The sequence below is a fragment of the Microcaecilia unicolor genome, chromosome 12 (genome assembly GCF_901765095.1).
Source record: "Microcaecilia unicolor chromosome 12, aMicUni1.1, whole genome shotgun sequence".
Classification (NCBI taxonomy): domain Eukaryota; kingdom Metazoa; phylum Chordata; class Amphibia; order Gymnophiona; family Siphonopidae; genus Microcaecilia; species Microcaecilia unicolor.
The window spans coordinates 27,262,875-27,281,963 of record NC_044042.1 but is presented as its reverse complement, the minus strand read 5'-3'; the positions used below and the strand labels follow the sequence as shown (position 1 = coordinate 27,281,963).

At 41.8% G+C, this 19,089-nt stretch overlaps 1 protein-coding gene and 1 long non-coding RNA gene across 3 annotated transcripts; one reads left to right on the top strand and one right to left on the bottom strand.

The window, feature by feature from the left end:
* Positions 1-1,981: 1,981 nt before the first annotated feature.
* LOC115481325 lies at positions 1,982-16,849 on the bottom strand. The gene is made up of 3 exons (XR_003943952.1): positions 16,759-16,849; positions 7,603-7,610; positions 1,982-1,992 (listed from the first exon to the last, which is right to left on the bottom strand). It is a non-coding gene; the product is annotated as an uncharacterized LOC115481325 (long non-coding RNA).
* LOC115481324 (ubiquinol-cytochrome-c reductase complex assembly factor 2) lies at positions 7,700-17,670 on the top strand. Of its 2 annotated transcripts, none has more exons than XM_030220377.1 (5): positions 7,700-7,853; positions 9,167-9,376; positions 12,525-12,599; positions 15,275-15,344; positions 17,438-17,670. In XM_030220377.1, the coding sequence occupies exons 2-5, from the start codon at positions 9,239-9,241 to the stop codon at positions 17,530-17,532; spliced, it is 378 nt and encodes a 125-aa protein (XP_030076237.1). In that variant the 5' UTR covers positions 7,700-7,853; positions 9,167-9,238; the 3' UTR covers positions 17,533-17,670. The 2 variants fall into 2 exon arrangements, with proteins under 2 accessions (XP_030076237.1, XP_030076238.1); XM_030220378.1 differs by lacking the exon at positions 7,700-7,853 and adding an exon at positions 7,991-8,079.
* Positions 17,671-19,089: the final 1,419 nt, after the last annotated feature.

The following is a 19,089-nucleotide window of genomic DNA, read 5'->3' as shown; positions in this document are numbered from 1 at the left end:
GCGCTCCATTGAAAACCACAATACAACACTGGAAATAAGAAAGTAGCTTCTGCAGTACTGACAAATATATTTTGAAAATAGCCCTCCCCCCCCCCCTTCACATACCCTTGAAAATTCCACCAGCCCAGACCCCACAACTTCTCTTAGATCTCCCCCCCCCCCCCCCCCCCCCATCCCCTAACAAGAGAGAATGCAAATCTACTTTGCTATTGTTTTGGGCAAATGAAGATGGCCTGCTGCAGGGGCACCGGCTTCAACTTTATTGTCATACTGTCTCCTGTGGACCAGATGAGCTCATCCCATGTCCCCTCATTGAACCTCAAGCAGATGAAACTGATTCCATGTGCCCCAATGAAAGGAGAGTTTAATTCTACTTCCATTTAATTTCAATATATCCCATCATCTTTAGAAACACCAGGCTTCCCAGGCAAATTACAACAGTTAAGATGAACCCATTAGGAAACAAGATATCCTCAGTGAAATCTGGTCATCTATATTGCACAGAACAGTGAAGAAAAATGACTACAAACAACCATTTATAATAAATGTTGAAGCCTTTTTTTTAAATCATATTCATAGTAACATATAGTAAATGGCAGCAGATAAAGTTACCTGAATGGTCCATCCAGTCTGCCCAACAAGTTAACTAATTTTACATGGTATGTAATACTTTATAGGTACATCCGAGTTTGATTTGCCCCTGCCTTAGAAGTCTGCCCTGCACCGGTTTTATTCTCCAAATGCTGGTGTTGCCACCCATGTCCGCTAAGATTCCATAGATCCATTCCTTCAAAACAGGATTCCTTTGTGTTTATCCCACGCATGTTTGAATTCCATTACCGTTTTCATCACCACCTCCCGCGGAAGGGCATTCCACGTATCCACCACCCTCTGCTGAGTCTGCCCCCCTGCAACCTCAATTCATGTCCTCTAGTTCCACCAGCTTCCCATCTCCAGAAAAGGTTCGAATGTGGTGTTCTGTCCTCCGAAAGCCTCGCACTAGTTTATAACGTGATCCTAAAATGTGTGTAATGCCTTTACTGTTATTCTCAGTCCCAAGGACTATCATTGCTGCAGTTTCCCCACTGGAAAAATACATGAGCAATGCACTGTGGGTAATGTAGTTCACAGGCAGTGCAACCACACTTGTTTGGCTGTGTAAGAACTGCTATCACTGGTTGTGAGGCTGCTCAGACCTTCTCTCTCTCCCTCTCTCTGTGCCAAGCTTGGCTCTGTTGTCTTCCTGTCCTCAGAGGTCAGCCAGGTATGACCTTTCCCTCCTATCTCTAGGACTACCCCTTGCTATCCGATAGCAGGCTCTGTCCCCATTGGTCTCTATCTGCTCCTCCCTGTGTGAAGCCCCACCACTTCTTTGTCCTTTCAGCCATGTGGGGCTTCTTCCTCCATTATAGCCAGGGACATGGAGCCAACACCATCTCGCTCCAGACAGCTCTGTCCTGTTGAAAATCCCTGTAACGAACCTGGATTTTTTATCCTGTAAATATCTTCTTCCAAATGAGATATTGCACATTGCAGTCACCCAGCTTTGGACTATTTCTACCTGTTCTCCTCCCCCTGCAATACAACTACCTCTCTTCAGATCTCCACCTCCCACAGCCTCCAGATTAAGAAGTCTCTGTATCCTGAACATCTATCTGTGAGTAAATTATCTGTGATTTATTCAATAAAAGAGATTTCATAAAATAATAGAGACTTCAGGTGATTGCTGGGCCAGGGTTATGCTCCATGATATTGGGGCTTCTAATTACCAAGCTCCAAGAGTCATGACATGCGGATTAATACCTTTCAAATATTGGAACGTCTGTATCATGTCACCCCAATCATGTCTTTTATCTTCCACCTTGTAAGACCTGCCAATCCAACTGAAACAGCTTTAGGCTTGTTACAGATGGATCAGCAATAAAGAACTACAATGCAGATGCAGCAACTAATAGGTTTGCTTGTATTGTTTTGAGTGAATGGCAATGACGGCTGCGCGGGCGGGAGTGGAAATAGAGATTAACGAAATTGGCTTCTGTTGAGAATTGGGGGGTCCCGAGCCCCCCCAAGAAGGCTAGAGTGACCTCAATCTGACTCCATCTCTAGATAACACTAGTACTGGGGTAATCCAGGAGTTATGAGGTTTTAAAAGGAATTGCCACTGAGAGAGACGTTAGGTCTCAAATACCGGCATTAGTCCGCCTCTCAGCACTGGCAAGGAATAGATACCAGCCTTATGACAAACTGGATTTAGGCTACAGGTTATATAATGCAGCGAATGATAGCCTGATGTAGCAAAAGCATTTGTACTTACAGCCTTTCATCATTAAGTGAAGCCCACAAACCATCATTTAGAATGAAGAGTTTATTTGCATATCAGACTTTAATCAGGTACGCTGCTTTTAACTCCTAACCCTTATTCACTTGTTCAGAACCCTTCTTTTATCATCTTCACTTTTAATATTCCTTTATCTCTTATTTGTCCTGTTTGTCTGTCCTAATTAGATTGTTAGCTCTGTCGAGCAGGGACTGTCTTTTCATGTTCAAGTGTACAGCGCTGCGTATGTCTAGTAGCGCTATAGAAATGATAAGTAGTAGTAGTAGTAGTAGTACATTCATCAGACAAATTCTGGATTCAGCTGACTGGAGCTCTGCTGCTTCCGAGGCGTTGGAGAAAAGTTCTCCTGAGGGCTTGCATGCACCCTGCTTTTATACAATTTGGTCACTATACAAGTCTATGGAGAGGGATTTTTTTCTCTAATATTGCTTAATCTATGAGTCATGACCTCCGGCCAGGTGCTCTTCCGTTTTAGTATTGCAACCTGTTGTGCAATTTCCCTTTTTGTCAACATTTCCCTAGATACGGACATCCAAACATCCAAACATGGACATCTCCCTAGATACGGACATCCAAACATGAACAAAACAACTTTTTTTATGAAGATATCTAAATATAGATATCTCAGGTTCATATCATCTTGTAATCTGACTTAGCATTTTAGCCATCAATTCCTTGATCTTGGCTTTTGCACTGCTTTTGAATGTCACACCAAATTCTAATGAGGCCCAGTCAGTGCCTTTTAGCAGTTTAAGCTGTTTAAGGTATGTAAATTGATCCACCACTATTCCAGTGGATGGATCCCAAGCGGGGACACATATTAACTTACAGGTAAAGCACGTCCTTGCTCAGCCAGTCATAGATTTTTAAACCTAGCTGGTATTTTTACAGCCTGAGTCCTAAAATCTGGCCTTCCACCCTTCCGGTGGGCATCCAGTGAGGGCCTCTTGCTGTAGTATAATTATACATTCCCCACTTGTCACCCCCTCTGAGGAGGGGTGACACAAAGCTCGTCAAGCTTGTCATCATCCATTCCAGAAGGTGGCAAGCTATCAAACGAGAGGGGGAGTTTTGGTCTTACAAATTGCTAGAAGGTATGGTGCAAGACAGGAAACTTCATTCTCAGGTTATATATTATTTGGGCATATGGAATTCCCTTTATATTACCCCACCCCTTGGGCTTAATCCTGATGTCATCTCTCTTGAGGTTTACTCAAACCTGTAGTGAGAGAGGTTTTATGAATGGGACAAATCCATGAGTTCATCTACAAAATCCCATGAAATATAGGTATGCGGGTAATAGCAATTTCAGGTAGATCATACTAATAAACACTTTCAGGTCTTGCTATGACTTCTATTGTATCTGTTGCATAGTACATGGGGAGATAATCTAATGTATCTATCTCAGTGGTCCTCGGAAGGAATAGTGGTTTTGATTAAGCATTGTTATGGTGGCTCAACAAATATATGGTTAGTACTCTGTTTGCAGGCTGTTTTAGGTTGTAGGTATTCAGAATCCTTAAACAGGTCGGAATTCCTGGACCTTACTATTACTCATCATTAGCATCCAATCATGAGCACTAAAAAGTGGATAGCAAGTATGAGGTTGCCTCATACAGCAAAAAGGGTCAATCCTAGGAAAATTTATATTAACAAAGGTCATGCATGGATCTTGACATATGCATAATGACCTGGAAGTATGGGAAGCATTTTATATATCCGTTACCCCACTTGCAGCTTAGTCAAACCTATAGAAAGACATGCAGCTTAAGTAAGCCTACACCAAAGTTAAACAATTGCATAACTGGTTGATACTAACAGGGTTTACACCTACATTATGATATCATAGCCAGTATTAGGGTTTGATGTTACCCTTGTATCTGAGCAATATCAACTTCAATTTAAATTACATAAACAGAAATAACGGGGAAACTCTTAGAAAAACAATTAGAACAACAAAGGAAATAATAGGAAAATAAAAATAAAACCTTTTCAATATCTAGACAGGATTACTGCTAAACTGAAAATAAAACAAAATATGAATCTATAATGTCCATAAACAGCAACTATAAATCTCAAATGAAGTATCAGTTCTTAATCCTCTTTCATCGATCATGGTTGAGTCAGTGGAAGCGCAGAAGAATCTGGACGGAGATCTGGAAGATCTAACAGGGCTGGATTTTCACAGCAACTTGGGCAAGGAATCAGTAGAAGTGACAGTCTTAATACTAGGAATTGGGATTTGCAGAATGTATCCCCACTTCTGGCTTGCATAATATGCAAGACAGATTGGTAATTACTACGAAGAGATGATCAAATAACAATAGTTAAGTATATGGAACAAAAGAAAAGGGTACAATAAAAACAATAAAAATTTAGAGATGATGTTGATTGTTCAAGTTATAGATGTATGGAGGGTCAGGAATGTGGTGCACAAAAATAGTCAAAAAGGCATGGGCAATGCGTTGCAATCTATCGCCAATAGGTATTGAATCTTCACCTGCGATGACTAACATTCACCAAGGGTTGGGCCCTCAGCTGCAGGAGGCCAGCAGGACTTACGAGTTAGATGATTCAGAAAGAAGGGTAGCTTAGGAAATAGTCATAATCAGAGCAGAAGTCTAATGTGCAGGAATTTAAAACTCATAACTAGTCCAGGTGATGGAAGTATCTTCTGAAATCACGGTCGCTGTCTGTTGTAACAGAGAGCTCATACGTAAAGTGCCATGTATGTTCTGGAAAAGATGAGCCTGTAAAAATATTTAATACAGCAGAATATTTAAGAGCATAACCAAGAAGGTCTAAGTTAATGACATCATCTGGACAAAAGAAATTTCTCATTGGAGAAGGTAGCGCTTCTTTGTCTTGTCAGAGGTCAGTTGTAGCAGAAGTACCAAACTGGAATAGAGGCGGTAGGTCAGGAATTGGATTAGCACTCTTCACTCAACCTACAGAACTTAATAAATAGAGCTAATATAAGAAGTAATATCAAGTGGTCAAATCTCAGCACAGGACCATTAGAAAGAAAAAATCAAAGAATGCATTGTTAGTTCCTTGTGGCACCAATAGGTGGAGCATAGTTTCAATATATAAAATCATAAGTTACAAGTAGAAAACAATTTCTCTCTGTCGATTAGATGTTGCTGGCACAGGAAGTCAGCAGAGTCTGAGGAAACATTGTGGTCAGAGTCTGCTCCAGGAAAATACAGCCCTTAATATGATATTTAGAGAGATAGAGAAAAGCCAATATCAGAAATGTAAAAACTATATATTCCTATGAGGCCTACTCACGTGACCTTTACAAGTTTTAAATAGGTCAAATGAGAAGGATAATAACCTATAGTCCTCTGTAATAGTTCAGAGCCAATTTGGAAAATAAAAATTATATTAAAATTGAAACTGATCCTTTCTATGCTTTCACAATTTGGGCCCTAAATTATGACAGCATATCAAGATTCACATTCAGAGGGATAGCTAAAAATAAGCTTATATATTCCCAGGAATCAATTTACAATTTAGAGTATATTATAAAATTATATTAAATTCTAAACAAAGAGTAGGAAGGATAACACAGAATCATAGAAAAACCCATCTAGTTATTAAAAATCTGAAACACGTAATGAATTCCTGTATCATATACTGAGTCCAAAGCTTTTATAAAAATGAACTTAAGAGAAAATAAGAACTACAAGGGTTAATCTCTGTCATTCGGTCCTAAGGAAATCACGAAATAACGGTGTTTCCTGTGTTTAATTTGAGTTTACTGCTCACTGCAAGCATTGGATATTATGGTGACTGAAAATAGGACTATACATCCAACAAAAACTGTAAGTTCAAGTCTTCGTATTAAAATTTCTCATTGGTGGAATTGGTGTTCATAGAATTAATACTTCAGGAGGGGAAAAGGAGAAAAAGAAGGTTATTACTTTATCTGTTTCCAGAGATACGGTTCTCAATGAAGAGGAAATTGACAATTGTAGCTAGTCTGATCTGAACATAACTTTAAAATAATAGCAACCTGAATTTCTTTAGTTCTGATTTACCAGTCAGCTATGTTATGCAAGGGTTAATCTCTAAGTGTACTTCAGCACTTGTTATTTTAAACAACGTCACAAATAAACAGTGTTTTAGATGGCATATAATATAGAACCTTTCATAGTAAATATCTGGAATAATTATGCAATTTTCAAAGAACACATACACAGACGCACACCTAAAAAATTAAAACTAAAAAGTGCTTGCATTTCTGGTGAAAGCAATGTACCAGAAATCAAAAACAATCAGATATTTAACATTACGTCACAAATCAAACAAACATTGCTTAAATGAAATAATATACAATCCTGGGAAAAAAAAAACACTCCTTTGAGATTTACTACCACTGCAGTTGATAGACAATCTCGCGGGGTAACCTTAAAGCACTAATTTAAAACTAAAGAAATGATTCCCTAATAATTAGCTGGTTTAATATATGCCATTTATCACAGGACACACAGCAACATATAGACATAAAATTAAAACAGTAACCTAATCCTGATAAGTAGAAAACGTAAAGCTCAGAAGAGGAAGCAAGATATTTCTAAATGTAGTTCAAAACCAATCATTGGAATTGTGCACAGTTAAGGAATTGTTTAGGGTTTCAAAACAAAAAACATAAAAATAAATATTCCAGTAGCCAATCACAAGTCACAACACACAGACAGAAAAGGAAAGGAAAACCACACGCATACATATACACAGTTATTGTCCCACATACAGAGGTGTCCCTATGTATTGAGGACAAAATCTTAATCCTAAATTTGGTAAAATAAAGCATTTAAATTAGAGCTAATCTAACAGGCCATGAAAGTATACAAAGGCAATCTTAATAGTAACACATAAAATAAATGAAAATATACTCACGATTCATGCAATGTACTCTCCAGCGTAGAAAATCAATTGAGAAAGAGGTCAGTTGGCGGGATCACTATCCCCTTCCGAACTCTCGGTGGCATAGGGAGGTCAACCGCAAAATAGAAAGGTTTGTTTCGGACGGAAAGTCCTTACCAGAGATCTGAATAGATGCCAGATCACCAGTATCTGGTGTTGGGTGCGGAGAGGAAGATATGATAGTGTTGACTAGATAAGCTCACTTCCACTCCTATTAAACTTCCTCGCAGCAGCTCATAGGTTTGCTTGCTGTGATTTGAGTGTATGGCAATGACGGCCGCGCGGGGGAGTGGAAACAGAGATGAAGCAAATTGGCTTCCTTGCTTACAGTGGACAAGATAGGCTCACTTCCACTCCAGTCTATTGCACCTCTTCGTTTAACCTTCTAAAAGATTTCTGCAGCGCTGGGCTATGGCTGGTGATCGCTGCATACTGTAAGCAGTAGCGGCCGTGAAAACAAAGAAGCGCTCCTTCTATCTTTAAACCTTATTTTAAGCTTGAGAACGCCCGATCCGCTAAGTTACGCCCCCTGTGACGTAATTTACCGTCGCGCGCAGGATCGCAATTTTTAAGGAGGACAAGATTGGTAAGGAAATAGGAGGATCCCGGGAGACTAATCCTCAAGGTTAAATACATTTATTTTGGAGGATATATGCAAAATGTCCATATGTGAACGACTGGGCAAAGAAAAAAATGAAGTTTTAAAGGTTTTGAAATGGAATCCGGGAGGATCCTGCTGTATCCGTTTTTTACCTTTTGCCGTAGAATTATTTGTAATCAGATTAGCTTTCTGGCAGGATGGCGGAAAACACGTACGTTGCTGTTCCTCTTCTTCCCGAATTGTTTCTCCCCTGTCATTTTTTTTTTGAAATGAGCACCTTGTATTTTGTATTGTAGAAGAGAAATTGCATTTATTTTCGTTAGTGTTTACAGTGCTTGCAGGACCTGACTGTTTAGGTTTCCATGTCGATTTTTATGTCTTTAGTTCTGATTTGTGATACTACATGAAGGTGGCCCAACATGAAGCTAGTTCTTAAATTCCAGGAGTGAGTGAGTCTAATATGAGTGCCAGGCAAAATTGTAGAAACTTAAACAAAGAATAAAATTATTAAAACTAGATAGTCATGTTTTAATGGACAGAGCCAACATGGATTTAGCCAATGGAAGTCTTGCCTCACCAATCTGCTGCACATTTTGCAAAGTGAATAAAACACATGTGGATAAAAGTGAGCTGGTTGATATAGGGGCTGCTAGGCCTGATGCACAAAGGCAGCCGTAAAATACATCTGCCTCAGTAAAATTTAGCAACTTGCTACAGCAAACGATGCACAAAGGGGATTGCATGCAGATGAGCTGCACAGATCCTCCTTTGTGCATCCTCACTGCAAGTCTGAGCAGTCAAATGGATTTGACACTGCTGTCAAATCCATTTGACTGATGCTCTGTATTACCTGGGAGGTGGTTACACTGACTGCACCCTAGTTCTCCAACCAAAGTGAAAGGAGAAATCCTTGAGGTAATATAGTGCCCCTGACGCAGCCCTGCTGGTGAAACACGGCTGTGTCGGACATCCTTTTACCTGTTCTCTACAATAAAGACTTGTGAGGTAATCTTCCACCGTGTTTGCTTCTTCATCTTCCATTTTACTGGGACTAGCGGACCACTTGCCCATCTGTTTTTTTTTTAATGTCTAGCATAGTCAGCGACTGTGGTCTTTCTTATACAGAATTACCCTTGGCTCTGCAATTAAGGATATTAAAAACTTTATTTTTTTATAAGGTTAATGGACTACTAGCTTACACTAAGGTCATCCTGACAGCTGTGTAATGGAGAAATATTTATTCTGTCTTTAGGTAAAGCATTCCAAGCCACTCTGTTTTAACATTTTGTCATAATCAGATCCTAGATGGCCCCTGGAGAATTACTTCAGTGCTGTAATAGTTGAGGACCGAAACAGCTACTGCTGATGACATGGCAGCCACACGCTACCGCCACTTCCTGAAGTTGTGCGAGGAATGGCCACTGGATGAGACCAAGTGGGGCCGGGATCTGGGTGCCTTCCTGAGGGAGCGGGTGGCACACACTTTCCGAGAAGGAGAGAACACACAGGTGAGGGAACAGCAGTGAGACCCCCACAAAAAGATGGGCTGAATGAGGAGACTCCCACCCATAAATACTACTACTATTTAGCATTTCTATAGCGCTACAAGGCATACGCAGCGCTATGCATGGTGAATAGAGATAATGACCTGTTAGTCACTAGTGGCAAAAGTTTCTATAATACTGCTCTAACCAGCTTCACTACAAGGAGCAATGCACCAGGTGAGGTGAGATATTGAGTGATAACCTTAGGGGATCAATGAAAATAAAATGCTGAGATCACCACAGAGCATGACTGATGTCCACATGAGGAGGTGCCATGCAGACACGAGCAGGCATCTCATTTTTACTTAATTTATCCAAAATTCAGTACATTTCATTGCCCTGACACAACCAGAGCCAGTCTGGGCAGTGCTTGCAGTGAGTACAGTTTAAGAACAAACAGAAGAAGTGAGTGAGCAGGTTCTTTTCGATAGTTTCTCAGAACATGAACAGGTTCAGGGGAAGAGGGAATCTGTTCCAACAGAAAGGAGAATGATTGGCATTTTGACTGAGCTGCTGAGGGCTTTGGGGCAACCTTAGTCATAATTAATTTGAGTAGAAGGTGCAGGTTGGAGAATAGTGAACTCTGGGAGTTTGGAAGTAAGAAGTGGACAAGGGCACAAATGGGTTTAAGAGTGAATAGCAGTGTGTTGGAAGCAGCAGCAGGAGGCACAATATACATCAGAGGTGGTAGGGCACCCAGGTCACTCCATAAGTCAGGGGTCCTCAAGGTCCACAACTCAGCCAGGGTTTTCAGGATTTCCAAAATGAATATATACGAGATCTATTTGCATTCACTGCTTCCTTTGCATTCAAATAGATCTTATACATATTCATTGTGGAAACACCAGACTGGGTTGTGGACCTTGAGGACCCCTGCTGTAAGTCATCCAGTGGCAGTCTGAAGTTTGCTAGTGCAGGATTTTGTTCTGTGATACACTAGGACAAGTTTTGCTTCAGATGTCACATTCATCCTGAGTGAATAAAAAATATTTTTTGGGGGGTGGGGGGGCTTCTAAAAAGTAAGACGGTGTTTCCAAAATTCATATCTTGTAATCCTGTGCCAGGGCCCTGATTTTAACATCAGAGTTTGAACTAGAGAATGACATGGGGATGGAGAGCCATGGTGATCTGCGGTAAATCCATGCTAAAAGAAAAAAGACTGACCCGTTTACTGTGGGTGCATATAACATAAGTACATATCCTAGAAATAAGCAGTGTATTTTCCCAAGTTCATTTTAATAATGTCTTATGGACTTTTAGGAAGATATCCAAACCTTTTTTTAAACCCAGCTAAGCTAACTGCATACAAGACTGTGCATCCAAATGACAGATGACGTTAGTGTGAGCAAGTGCAAAGTGATGCACATGGGAAAGAGGAACCTGAACTATAGCTATGTGATGCAAGGTTCCACATTAGGAGTCATCATTGACGATACTTTGAAACCCTCTGTTCAGTGTGTGGTGGCAGTGAAGAAAGCAAATAGAATGTTAGGTATTATTAGGAAAGGAATGGAAAATAAAAATGAGGATATAATACCTTTGTATCGCTCCGTGGTGCATCCACACGTCGAATACTGTGTCAATTCTGGTCACTACGTCTCAAAAAAGATGTAGTGGAATTAGAAAAGGTACAGAGAAGGGCGCCGAAAATGATAATGTGGATGGGAATGACTTCCCTATGAGGAAAGGCTGAAACGGCTTGGGCTCTTCAGCATGGAGAAAAGACAGCTGAGGGGAGATATGATAGAAGTATATAAAATAATGAATGGAGTGGAACGGGTAGACGTGAATCGCTTGTTTACTCTTCCCAAAAATACTAGGACTAGGGGGCACGCAATGAAGCTACAAAGTAGTAAATTTAAAACAAATCAGAGAAAATATTTCTTCACTCAACATGTAATTAAATTCAGGAATTCATTGCCAGAGAATGCAATAAAAGCTGATGTCTTAGCAGAGTTTAAAAAAGGTTTGGATAGCTTCTTAAAAGAAAAGTCCATAAGCCATTATTAAGATGGACTTAAGGAAAATCCACTGCTTATTTCTAGGATATGCAGCATAAAATGTATTGTACTGTTTTGAGATCTTGCCGGGTACTTGTAACCTGGATTGGCCACTGTGTGTGTGTGACTGAAGTATTCTGTTAGCACGAATTTTCTATAGCATTCTGTAGTAATTTGGCTTGTCCAGTTTTCCCCGTAGTGGAGAGGGATATTTGTGGGGGGGAGACAGGAATTTTGTTGATCCTTGTTCTGTATTGTTTGTGATTTTATAAAATGAAAGTCGTACAGAATATTGTTTCTTTTTATACTTTAAGAAAATAATTTAATCATAAAATCATAACTGTTCGAGGCTTGTGCAGATAGGATCCGACAGAGCTTGCGGGGACAGGGACAAACTTTGTCCCTGCGTCATTCTGTAGTTTGAACTAAGTCAGAGCCTTTGAGTTATGATGCCATGAATCTTCAGTCATAGCTCCTGAGGATTTTTCACTTATTTTTATGCCCTCTCCCATCTCCCAATTAATTCAGCCCAGCCATTGCAGCAGCAAAGCATTAAACTAGCAATCATAGGCTCTAAGTTTGACCATTAGGTGTCGCTGTTGTTAAATAGACAGTGAGGGGTATCATTGCAACATCTTCGCCTTAATTTTTAAGAGAATGGTGCATGATATGGGAGGGTCTACAGTTTGAAATAAGTGCTCTTTGTTATTATATTTATATGTGAAGGTCTTTATGATTATTTTTCAATAAAAATAAAGAAACGGAAAACCATTTTTTATAAGATCAAACAAAAGCATAGGTGAGTGATAAGCTCATGTGAATTGAGTCACTCCTGAGGAGTCGGTGCTTTTGGTTTAATTTGACTTGGCATTGGGTATATGTTGCTATATGGGAGGGTGACATGAGTTAAAGTTTCAGAAATGCAAAAGCGTAATACTGCATTTTGTAGAGTGAGAACTGTTGCTCACACATGAACTTGTGACACATTCCACAGGCCTCAGTGGATAATAATCTTTTTAAGTATTTCACTGCTGGTGAATAGTAATTCTTGAGCAGGGGAATGCGGGTTTATTGTGAATGGCTTCTTGATTATTATTTTTCTTCCATTCTAGATTTCTGACCCAGAAACATGTGACCAGATGTATGACAGCTTAGCCAGGATCAATAGCAACTTCTACAGATATAAGGTAATGCTCACTCTCGCCAGCTATCAAGCCCGATGCCAATTGGTCAGGCAATGTATTGAGAAGCAGAAGAGCTAGGCTTGATTTCTGATGCTACTTGGTGTTGAAATCACTGTCTCTTAAGCACAGCAGAGCCAGTGAGAGGACTTTTTTGTCTGTACATTTGAAGAGGTGGTAGACTGGGCTTAATGGACACTCAAAGGCATTGTTACATTCCTCACCTGGCTCCAGGCCTGCGCGGCCGATTCGCCAACGAATTGCGGTCCGGCGGAGATAGTCGGCCATCTTGGATGTGGTATCTCCAAGTTAGGTCGGCCATCTTGGGATGGGCATCTCAGGTTGTGGCAGCCATCGTGGAGTGGGCAGCTGCAGGAAGGAAGCCCATATTTGTGTGTGGGTTTCTCTGCTGATGGGGGCAGCCATCTTGGATCAGCTGCACATATTTGAGCCTGATTCCTACACTATTTAAAGCCCTGCCTCCAGTCCTTCATTGCTTCGGCTTCTGCTGCATAGAGGTCGAGGTTCTCGTCCCGTGTTCCTGGACGGCTACCTTGTTCCAGTGTTTCCTGTGTACCAGACCTTGGATTGTTTCTTGACTTCGCGTTGTGTTGCTGCCTGCCCAGACCTCGGACTGTTTCCTGATTACTCGCTGCACTGCTGACCCCTTTGTTCCTGGACTGTGTTTTCTCACGCCTGTCGGGTCGGTGGCCGTGCAACCCCGCCGGTTCCAGAAGTCCCGGTGGCTACCCGCACCTGAGGGCTCAACTCTCAGGGAACAGCGGTTGCTTCCCAGGTGAAGCTAGGGGTTGTCTGGCTGCCTGACCGACTGCAGTGTCACTCCATCTTCGCCATGCTCAGTCGGGGCACAAGGGCTCACATTTACCAGGTCATAACAGGCATCTTTGGAAGGAATAAGGAGATAGGCTGTATATGTCTCCCTGAGGATAGATATGAAGGTGCAAGTAAAGGACTATCTGTGTTGAACTCATGAGGAGAGATGTGAGGCTACATATGTCTCCCAGAGAGCAACTGGGAAGGAGTAACGGAAGAGTCTGTACATGGACTCAGTGATGAGCTATATGAAAAGAAATGAGAGCCCCTGCAAAGTGACTACATAAGAGCTGGAAGAGGGCCATTGCGTAGAGATATTCTGATAACTGATGGGTGGGAAGGTGTGGAGCTTGAAGGCTTCCTATCTCCACTGCCAGTTACCTAATAGAATTCAGTCATCTGGTAGTACTTATGTAGCTGAATGTGAATATTAAGCATTACCACATAGAAAGTCTAGAGAATGTGAAGTAGGTAATGACTTTCTATTTAAGAAGGAGGTTTAAACATTGATCATTCTCCATAGACAAGTCAGGGTAATGCAGACAAATTCTAAGATGATATCATCTGATGAAGCCTTGATTGGTGGAGATCTTCAGCTCAGAGAAGTCTAAATAGACCTTTCTGAGCATGCGTGGGGGGGTTCCTGTTCTGTCTTTCGCTCCCTCCTTCTCCTCAGTCTTTAATGTCCACCAGGCGTGAACACAGCTCTCCTTCATGTCTCCTCAAGTTCCATCAATAAGCACATTAGTCTGGGATCATGGTGGTTTTATGAAGAAATGTGTGAAACGATTCCTTGTATGGTAAAATGTGATGCCACGTCTGGGCTGGAAGTTTAGCTGTAGTTATCAGAAAAAGTGAAGCAGGTTACTCACTATACAGCCATAAGGTGGTGCTATTATTCCAAAAACAAACAACCAACCAAAAAAAAATCCCTGATGAAATCCACTCTCAGAAAATGCATGGTCAGAAGTGATCTACAGTAGCTAGCTGGTGATTCTGTATCTTTGGGCTTGTAGCCTCTATTTTAAGGGGCTAAATAGGCAGTAGAGAGCATTATAAGAAGACGAGATGCTCTTTAATATGAGTAAGACCAAGTTTTTAGTAACCCTCTGGGTGTGTGAGTTGTTCCACACTATTCTTACCAAACCAGCTGGCATGGAATATTTGTTATTGGTATAATTTTAGCATTGTTGCCATGTAATCTTTATCAATGTTTTCATTTTTAGATTTCAACTTTTTTATTGATGATAGAACTTAACAAACAGATACTTTTCCCAAAAGGAAAATGATACAGCATAAGAAAATACAGTATCGTTCCTCATCAACCAATTTTTAACATTGAACCCCCCCCCCCCCCCCCCATCTTCCCCCTACCCTTGACAATGTTTTCATTTTTATAACAACTTTTTTAATGCCAGTCATGACTTCAGTTGTTTTCAGAGGTAACCATCCTTCTGATGGTTCAAAATAGTCTGTGTTTTGTTTGAACCAGAGATTTGGGGGAATGTAGCAAAAGGTGTAAGAATAAAGGGTAATGGGATTTCTGTGGTACAGTCAGAAGGGCGAATTGTTGGATTTGAACACTTATCCACCGACACAAAGAAAGTATCTATGGATGTTAAATCAATGGTAAGCACTTCCATGTTTCCCAAAGTAGCACTAAGGCAGTGAATAGCTTGAGCAGAGACAGGACAAGTTTGCACTCTGCACTCGCACCTCACTGCCAGGTGGACGTGGGAAGTTTTAGCAAGATATCCATGGTCACTGTTTTTGAGTGTGCGTCTTTAAGGTGTGTATAACCCGAGCTCCCTCAGCACTAATCAACCACATATCTCTCTGTCCCCCAGTATCCGCGCCTAAGGGACACGAGTTTCACCGAAGTGACTGTGGAAGAATGCCGGATGGTGCTAGCCACAGGTAAGTGCTGTGCCTGCTCCTGGCATCCATGTGTTTCACGAGAATCTGAAACTAGAGGTTGCTCCAAACATTAATCTGAGATCATTCCTCATTCCCAGAAGAAATTTTCTTTATTTTGTTGCTCTGGAATGTATTTTTGTTATTCATTTTAGAGTGCAGTTGTTTTCCTATTGGATGTACTCGGGGCATTATCTTCTTTTTTTTTTTCACTTCAGTCCAAGTCACTTTCTTCAGCTCTTAACCAAATGGAAATCACATTCCAGCAGAAGAGTAGCAATAACTATAGAAATTTTAGATGTGTTTCTAGTGAGCATGGTGTAAAATGGATCCTCACAATTTATTAGGGCGTTCTGTATTACTTCTGAGAAACGCCATAGAGTGATTTTCCTTGGATGAGCGGTATATATTAAATGTTCATAAGTAAATCGGGCCTGAGGGGTTGAAATTCGCTGTATGCTTCTGTCGCATTTGACTTAATTTGAAGCTAAAGTGCAGGACTGCATAAGCAGAAAAGCTTGACTGTGTCTGGTACTGAGATGCTAGGTGCAGCCTCAATACAGGACACACTTTTACAGGAACTTACCTGAGAGAGGAAGCTGCTGAGACCAGAGATGAGCGAGTTGACCGTGGTCACCTGTGATGAGAGCTGAGGGTCTTTGCTCAGTCCTCCACTGGGTCTTTGAGTTTTGTATCCGATCCTGCTGGGCTCAGAGAGGAACAATAGCAGAGATGATTAATTGTGTAAAACAGTGGTTCCCAAACCTGGTCCTGGAGGCACCACAGCCAGTTAGATTTTCAGGGTACATGCAGATTTCTGTTGTGAATATTCATTGTGTGTATCCTGAAATCTGACTGGCTCAGGTGCCTCCAGTACCAAGTTTGGGAACCACTGGTGTAAAATCATCCTAAATCATCCTAAATCAAAAGAAAAAAAGCAGATCAAAAAAGACAAAAAAATAGAACAGGAGGGTAACAGAAGAAGTGGTTTATTACAAGTTACCCGACGTGGCCATGTTTCGCCCTCAGGCTGCGTCAGGGGTAAAAAGCAAAGTGAACCCCTAAAAGTAGTCCTACAACCACCTTACATAAGTGCTTCCCAAGCTTACTGCTGCCAGCCCTGTGATATTTTTTTAAATGCATTTCTCAGTTCAACTTCCAGGTGTCTGTGTGTAATACCAGTAACAGCAACAGACTGGGAGACTGGATCCACTGCAGTTAAAAAAAAATGAGATGTTTTTATAAGAGCAACTGATTGGTTGCAGGCCAACAGAGAAACATGCTGTGATGGTGACACTGTTTGGTGTGTTGGTGTACCCAGAAGAAGAGGGAGATTTGAGAATGGCTCCTGCCTGTACCCATGGGGTGGTGAGGTCTCCTTCAGAGCTCTGAAGGTGACTCTAACCTTATCCTCAACTGGAGCCCCAAGGGCAGGGGTGTGCTGTTAAATTTTTAACAACAGGCTCTTTCTCCAGACGTAGCCAGCTCTGCAGTTGGAAGGGCCAGGGGTGGCCGGGTGGGGGTGGGGGGGGGGAGCAACAGTTGCCTCTCTCTCCTCCCTCCCTTCGTGCAGGCATGCTAGGCATACCTTTGCTGGCAGCCAATAAATGGACTGCCACCACTCCCAACGTCTTGCTCTGAGCAGCATGCTGGAACTTCTCACACATGCTGGAGAAGTCCCAGCCTGCTGCTCAGAGCTGGAAACAAGGCGCTGGGAGCAGCAGCAGTCTATTTACTTGGCTGGCAGGGCTCAGCATCCCCACCAGCAAAGTAAAAGAGAATTCAGCAGGGGGCCCAAGCCCATATTTTGGGAGCCAGTTGTTGAAGTAGCAATGGAGGGCCCTTTAACAACCGGCTCCCAAAATTCTTAAAAACTTAACAACCGGCTCTTGCGAGCCTGTGAGAGCCTGCTCCAGCACACCACTGCCCAAGGGGCAACCCACATCCCAGTCCTTTGTGCAGATAAGGACTGGTTTTGTGGGCCTCTGTTGTATTAAAAAAAAAAAAAAAGCTAGGATCTGATCTTGAAGCTGAGGGAAAGGCTCAGAATAACCGAAGATGCTATGAGTAACTGGATGGTTTGTTCTGTTTTTCAGACAGCATGAAACAAATGGAAGAGGCCAAGAAGGGACTCTGGAAGAAACTGATGGAGAAGTTCAGCCAGAAAAGCCCCGAAGAAAGAATCAAATAGCCTGCCTGACACCCTGTGCATATATTTGATATGCTCTGTATACTGCTTTCGTGATCTTATATTTAAAATAAAAATGGATTTCTCCTTCCCTGCAGTGCTCAGAATCATCATGCTGGAAAATAAAGAAATCTGTTGATACTTGTCCTGGGCTGCCATCTGCAACAATCCCTATATCTGAAAAACCTCTTTGGTTTGTGTCTCTGAGGTGTCCTTTTTTTTTCCAGATATAAAGGATAACTTTCTAACAGGATACCTACCCCCCAGTGGCGTAGACAAGGGTGGGCCCAGGCCCACCCAGTAGCAGCACACTTATGTGGCTGGCAGGGATCCCCAAGCTCCACCAGCCGAAAGCTCCCGACAGCTGTCCCTCCTGCATACCTTGTAAATAGCAGATCTTCACCTGCAGCAAAAAGTGACTGATACATACTGCTCGCACCAGCCCCACAGCCTTCCCTCTGATGTATTCCCACCTATTTGGAAACAGGAAGTTGCATCAGAGAGAAGGCTGTGGGGCCAGTATGAGCAGTGTGTATTCGTTGCTGCTCACTGCGAGGTGAAAATCTGCTATTTAAAAGGTATGCGGGGGAGGGGGGATATTTGAGAGACCATATGGCATGCAGGCAAGAGAAGGAGAGACCAAATCACTTGTGGGAAAAGGCGGAGTTCTACTGCCCATCCATCTTGGGCCCAGGCCCACCCAAAATTGGGTGTCTGGCTACGCCCCTGCTACCCCCTGTTTACTAAGCCATGCTAGTGCCAACACAGCTCATTCACTTTGCATGGGCTGTGTCAGCATTGCTGCGAGGCAGCTGCTAGCATAGCTTAGTAAAGAAGAGGGGGGGGGGGGGGGACTAGGGTGTTAAGGTACATATGCATGCTAAGTTTACAGCCATTAATTGCTTAGTAATAAAATTACATGTTCTGAATTTTTTTTTTTTTTTTTTTTTGTGGCAACATTCAAAATTACCGTACCTATTCTCAGCTCATGAGTTCTAGATTGGACCTTGCCTTTGGTGAAAATTTAAATGACTAGGGATTGGTGATATCCCCCCACTATCTCATAAAGCAAAAACAGGCTTTGATTTGTTAAACTTTGACCATTTTCATGGCTTCTTCCAAAACTGACTTCAGCTTATTGGCAGGCTGCTTCCCACGAGTGCTTCATAATTTTTTTTTTTGGGGGGGGGGGGGGGGGGGATACATGTGATTTGAATGCTTGGCTTTTGATTTTCTACTTTCCACACAAACCGTTTGCTTTTTGGAGGCGATCAGAGTGCCACTTTTAGCCAAGATCATCAGAAATAATCTTATGTTAGGTGACAGGGATGCAATATTGATTAAGTAGTAGGAGACTTTTCACTTCATGCCAATGATTCAGTGAACATTAATTGCAGTGCACAATTTGTCACCATTGTGTGTCTTGTTGATGAGGACTGCATTGAAGATTATTATTATTATTTTTGCAAAGGCTACCTGCATGTAAGGGCAATGAAATGTCTGTATTACAGATGAGTATCTTAAAAGCAAGAGTACAAATGTTTGCATCAACGGAGCAGC

Excerpts from the sequence above, each read along its gene's own strand:
- LOC115481324 (XM_030220377.1), top strand. The coding sequence starts at position 9,239 with ATGGCAGCCACACGCTACCGCCACTTCCTGAAGTTGTGCGAGGAATGG. Across the intron at positions 12,600-15,274 it reads GCAACTTCTACAGATATAAG|TATCCGCGCCTAAGGGACAC; the intron begins GTAATGCTCACT and ends TCTGTCCCCCAG. Across the intron at positions 15,345-17,437 it reads CCGGATGGTGCTAGCCACAG|ACAGCATGAAACAAATGGAA; the intron begins GTAAGTGCTGTG and ends TCTGTTTTTCAG.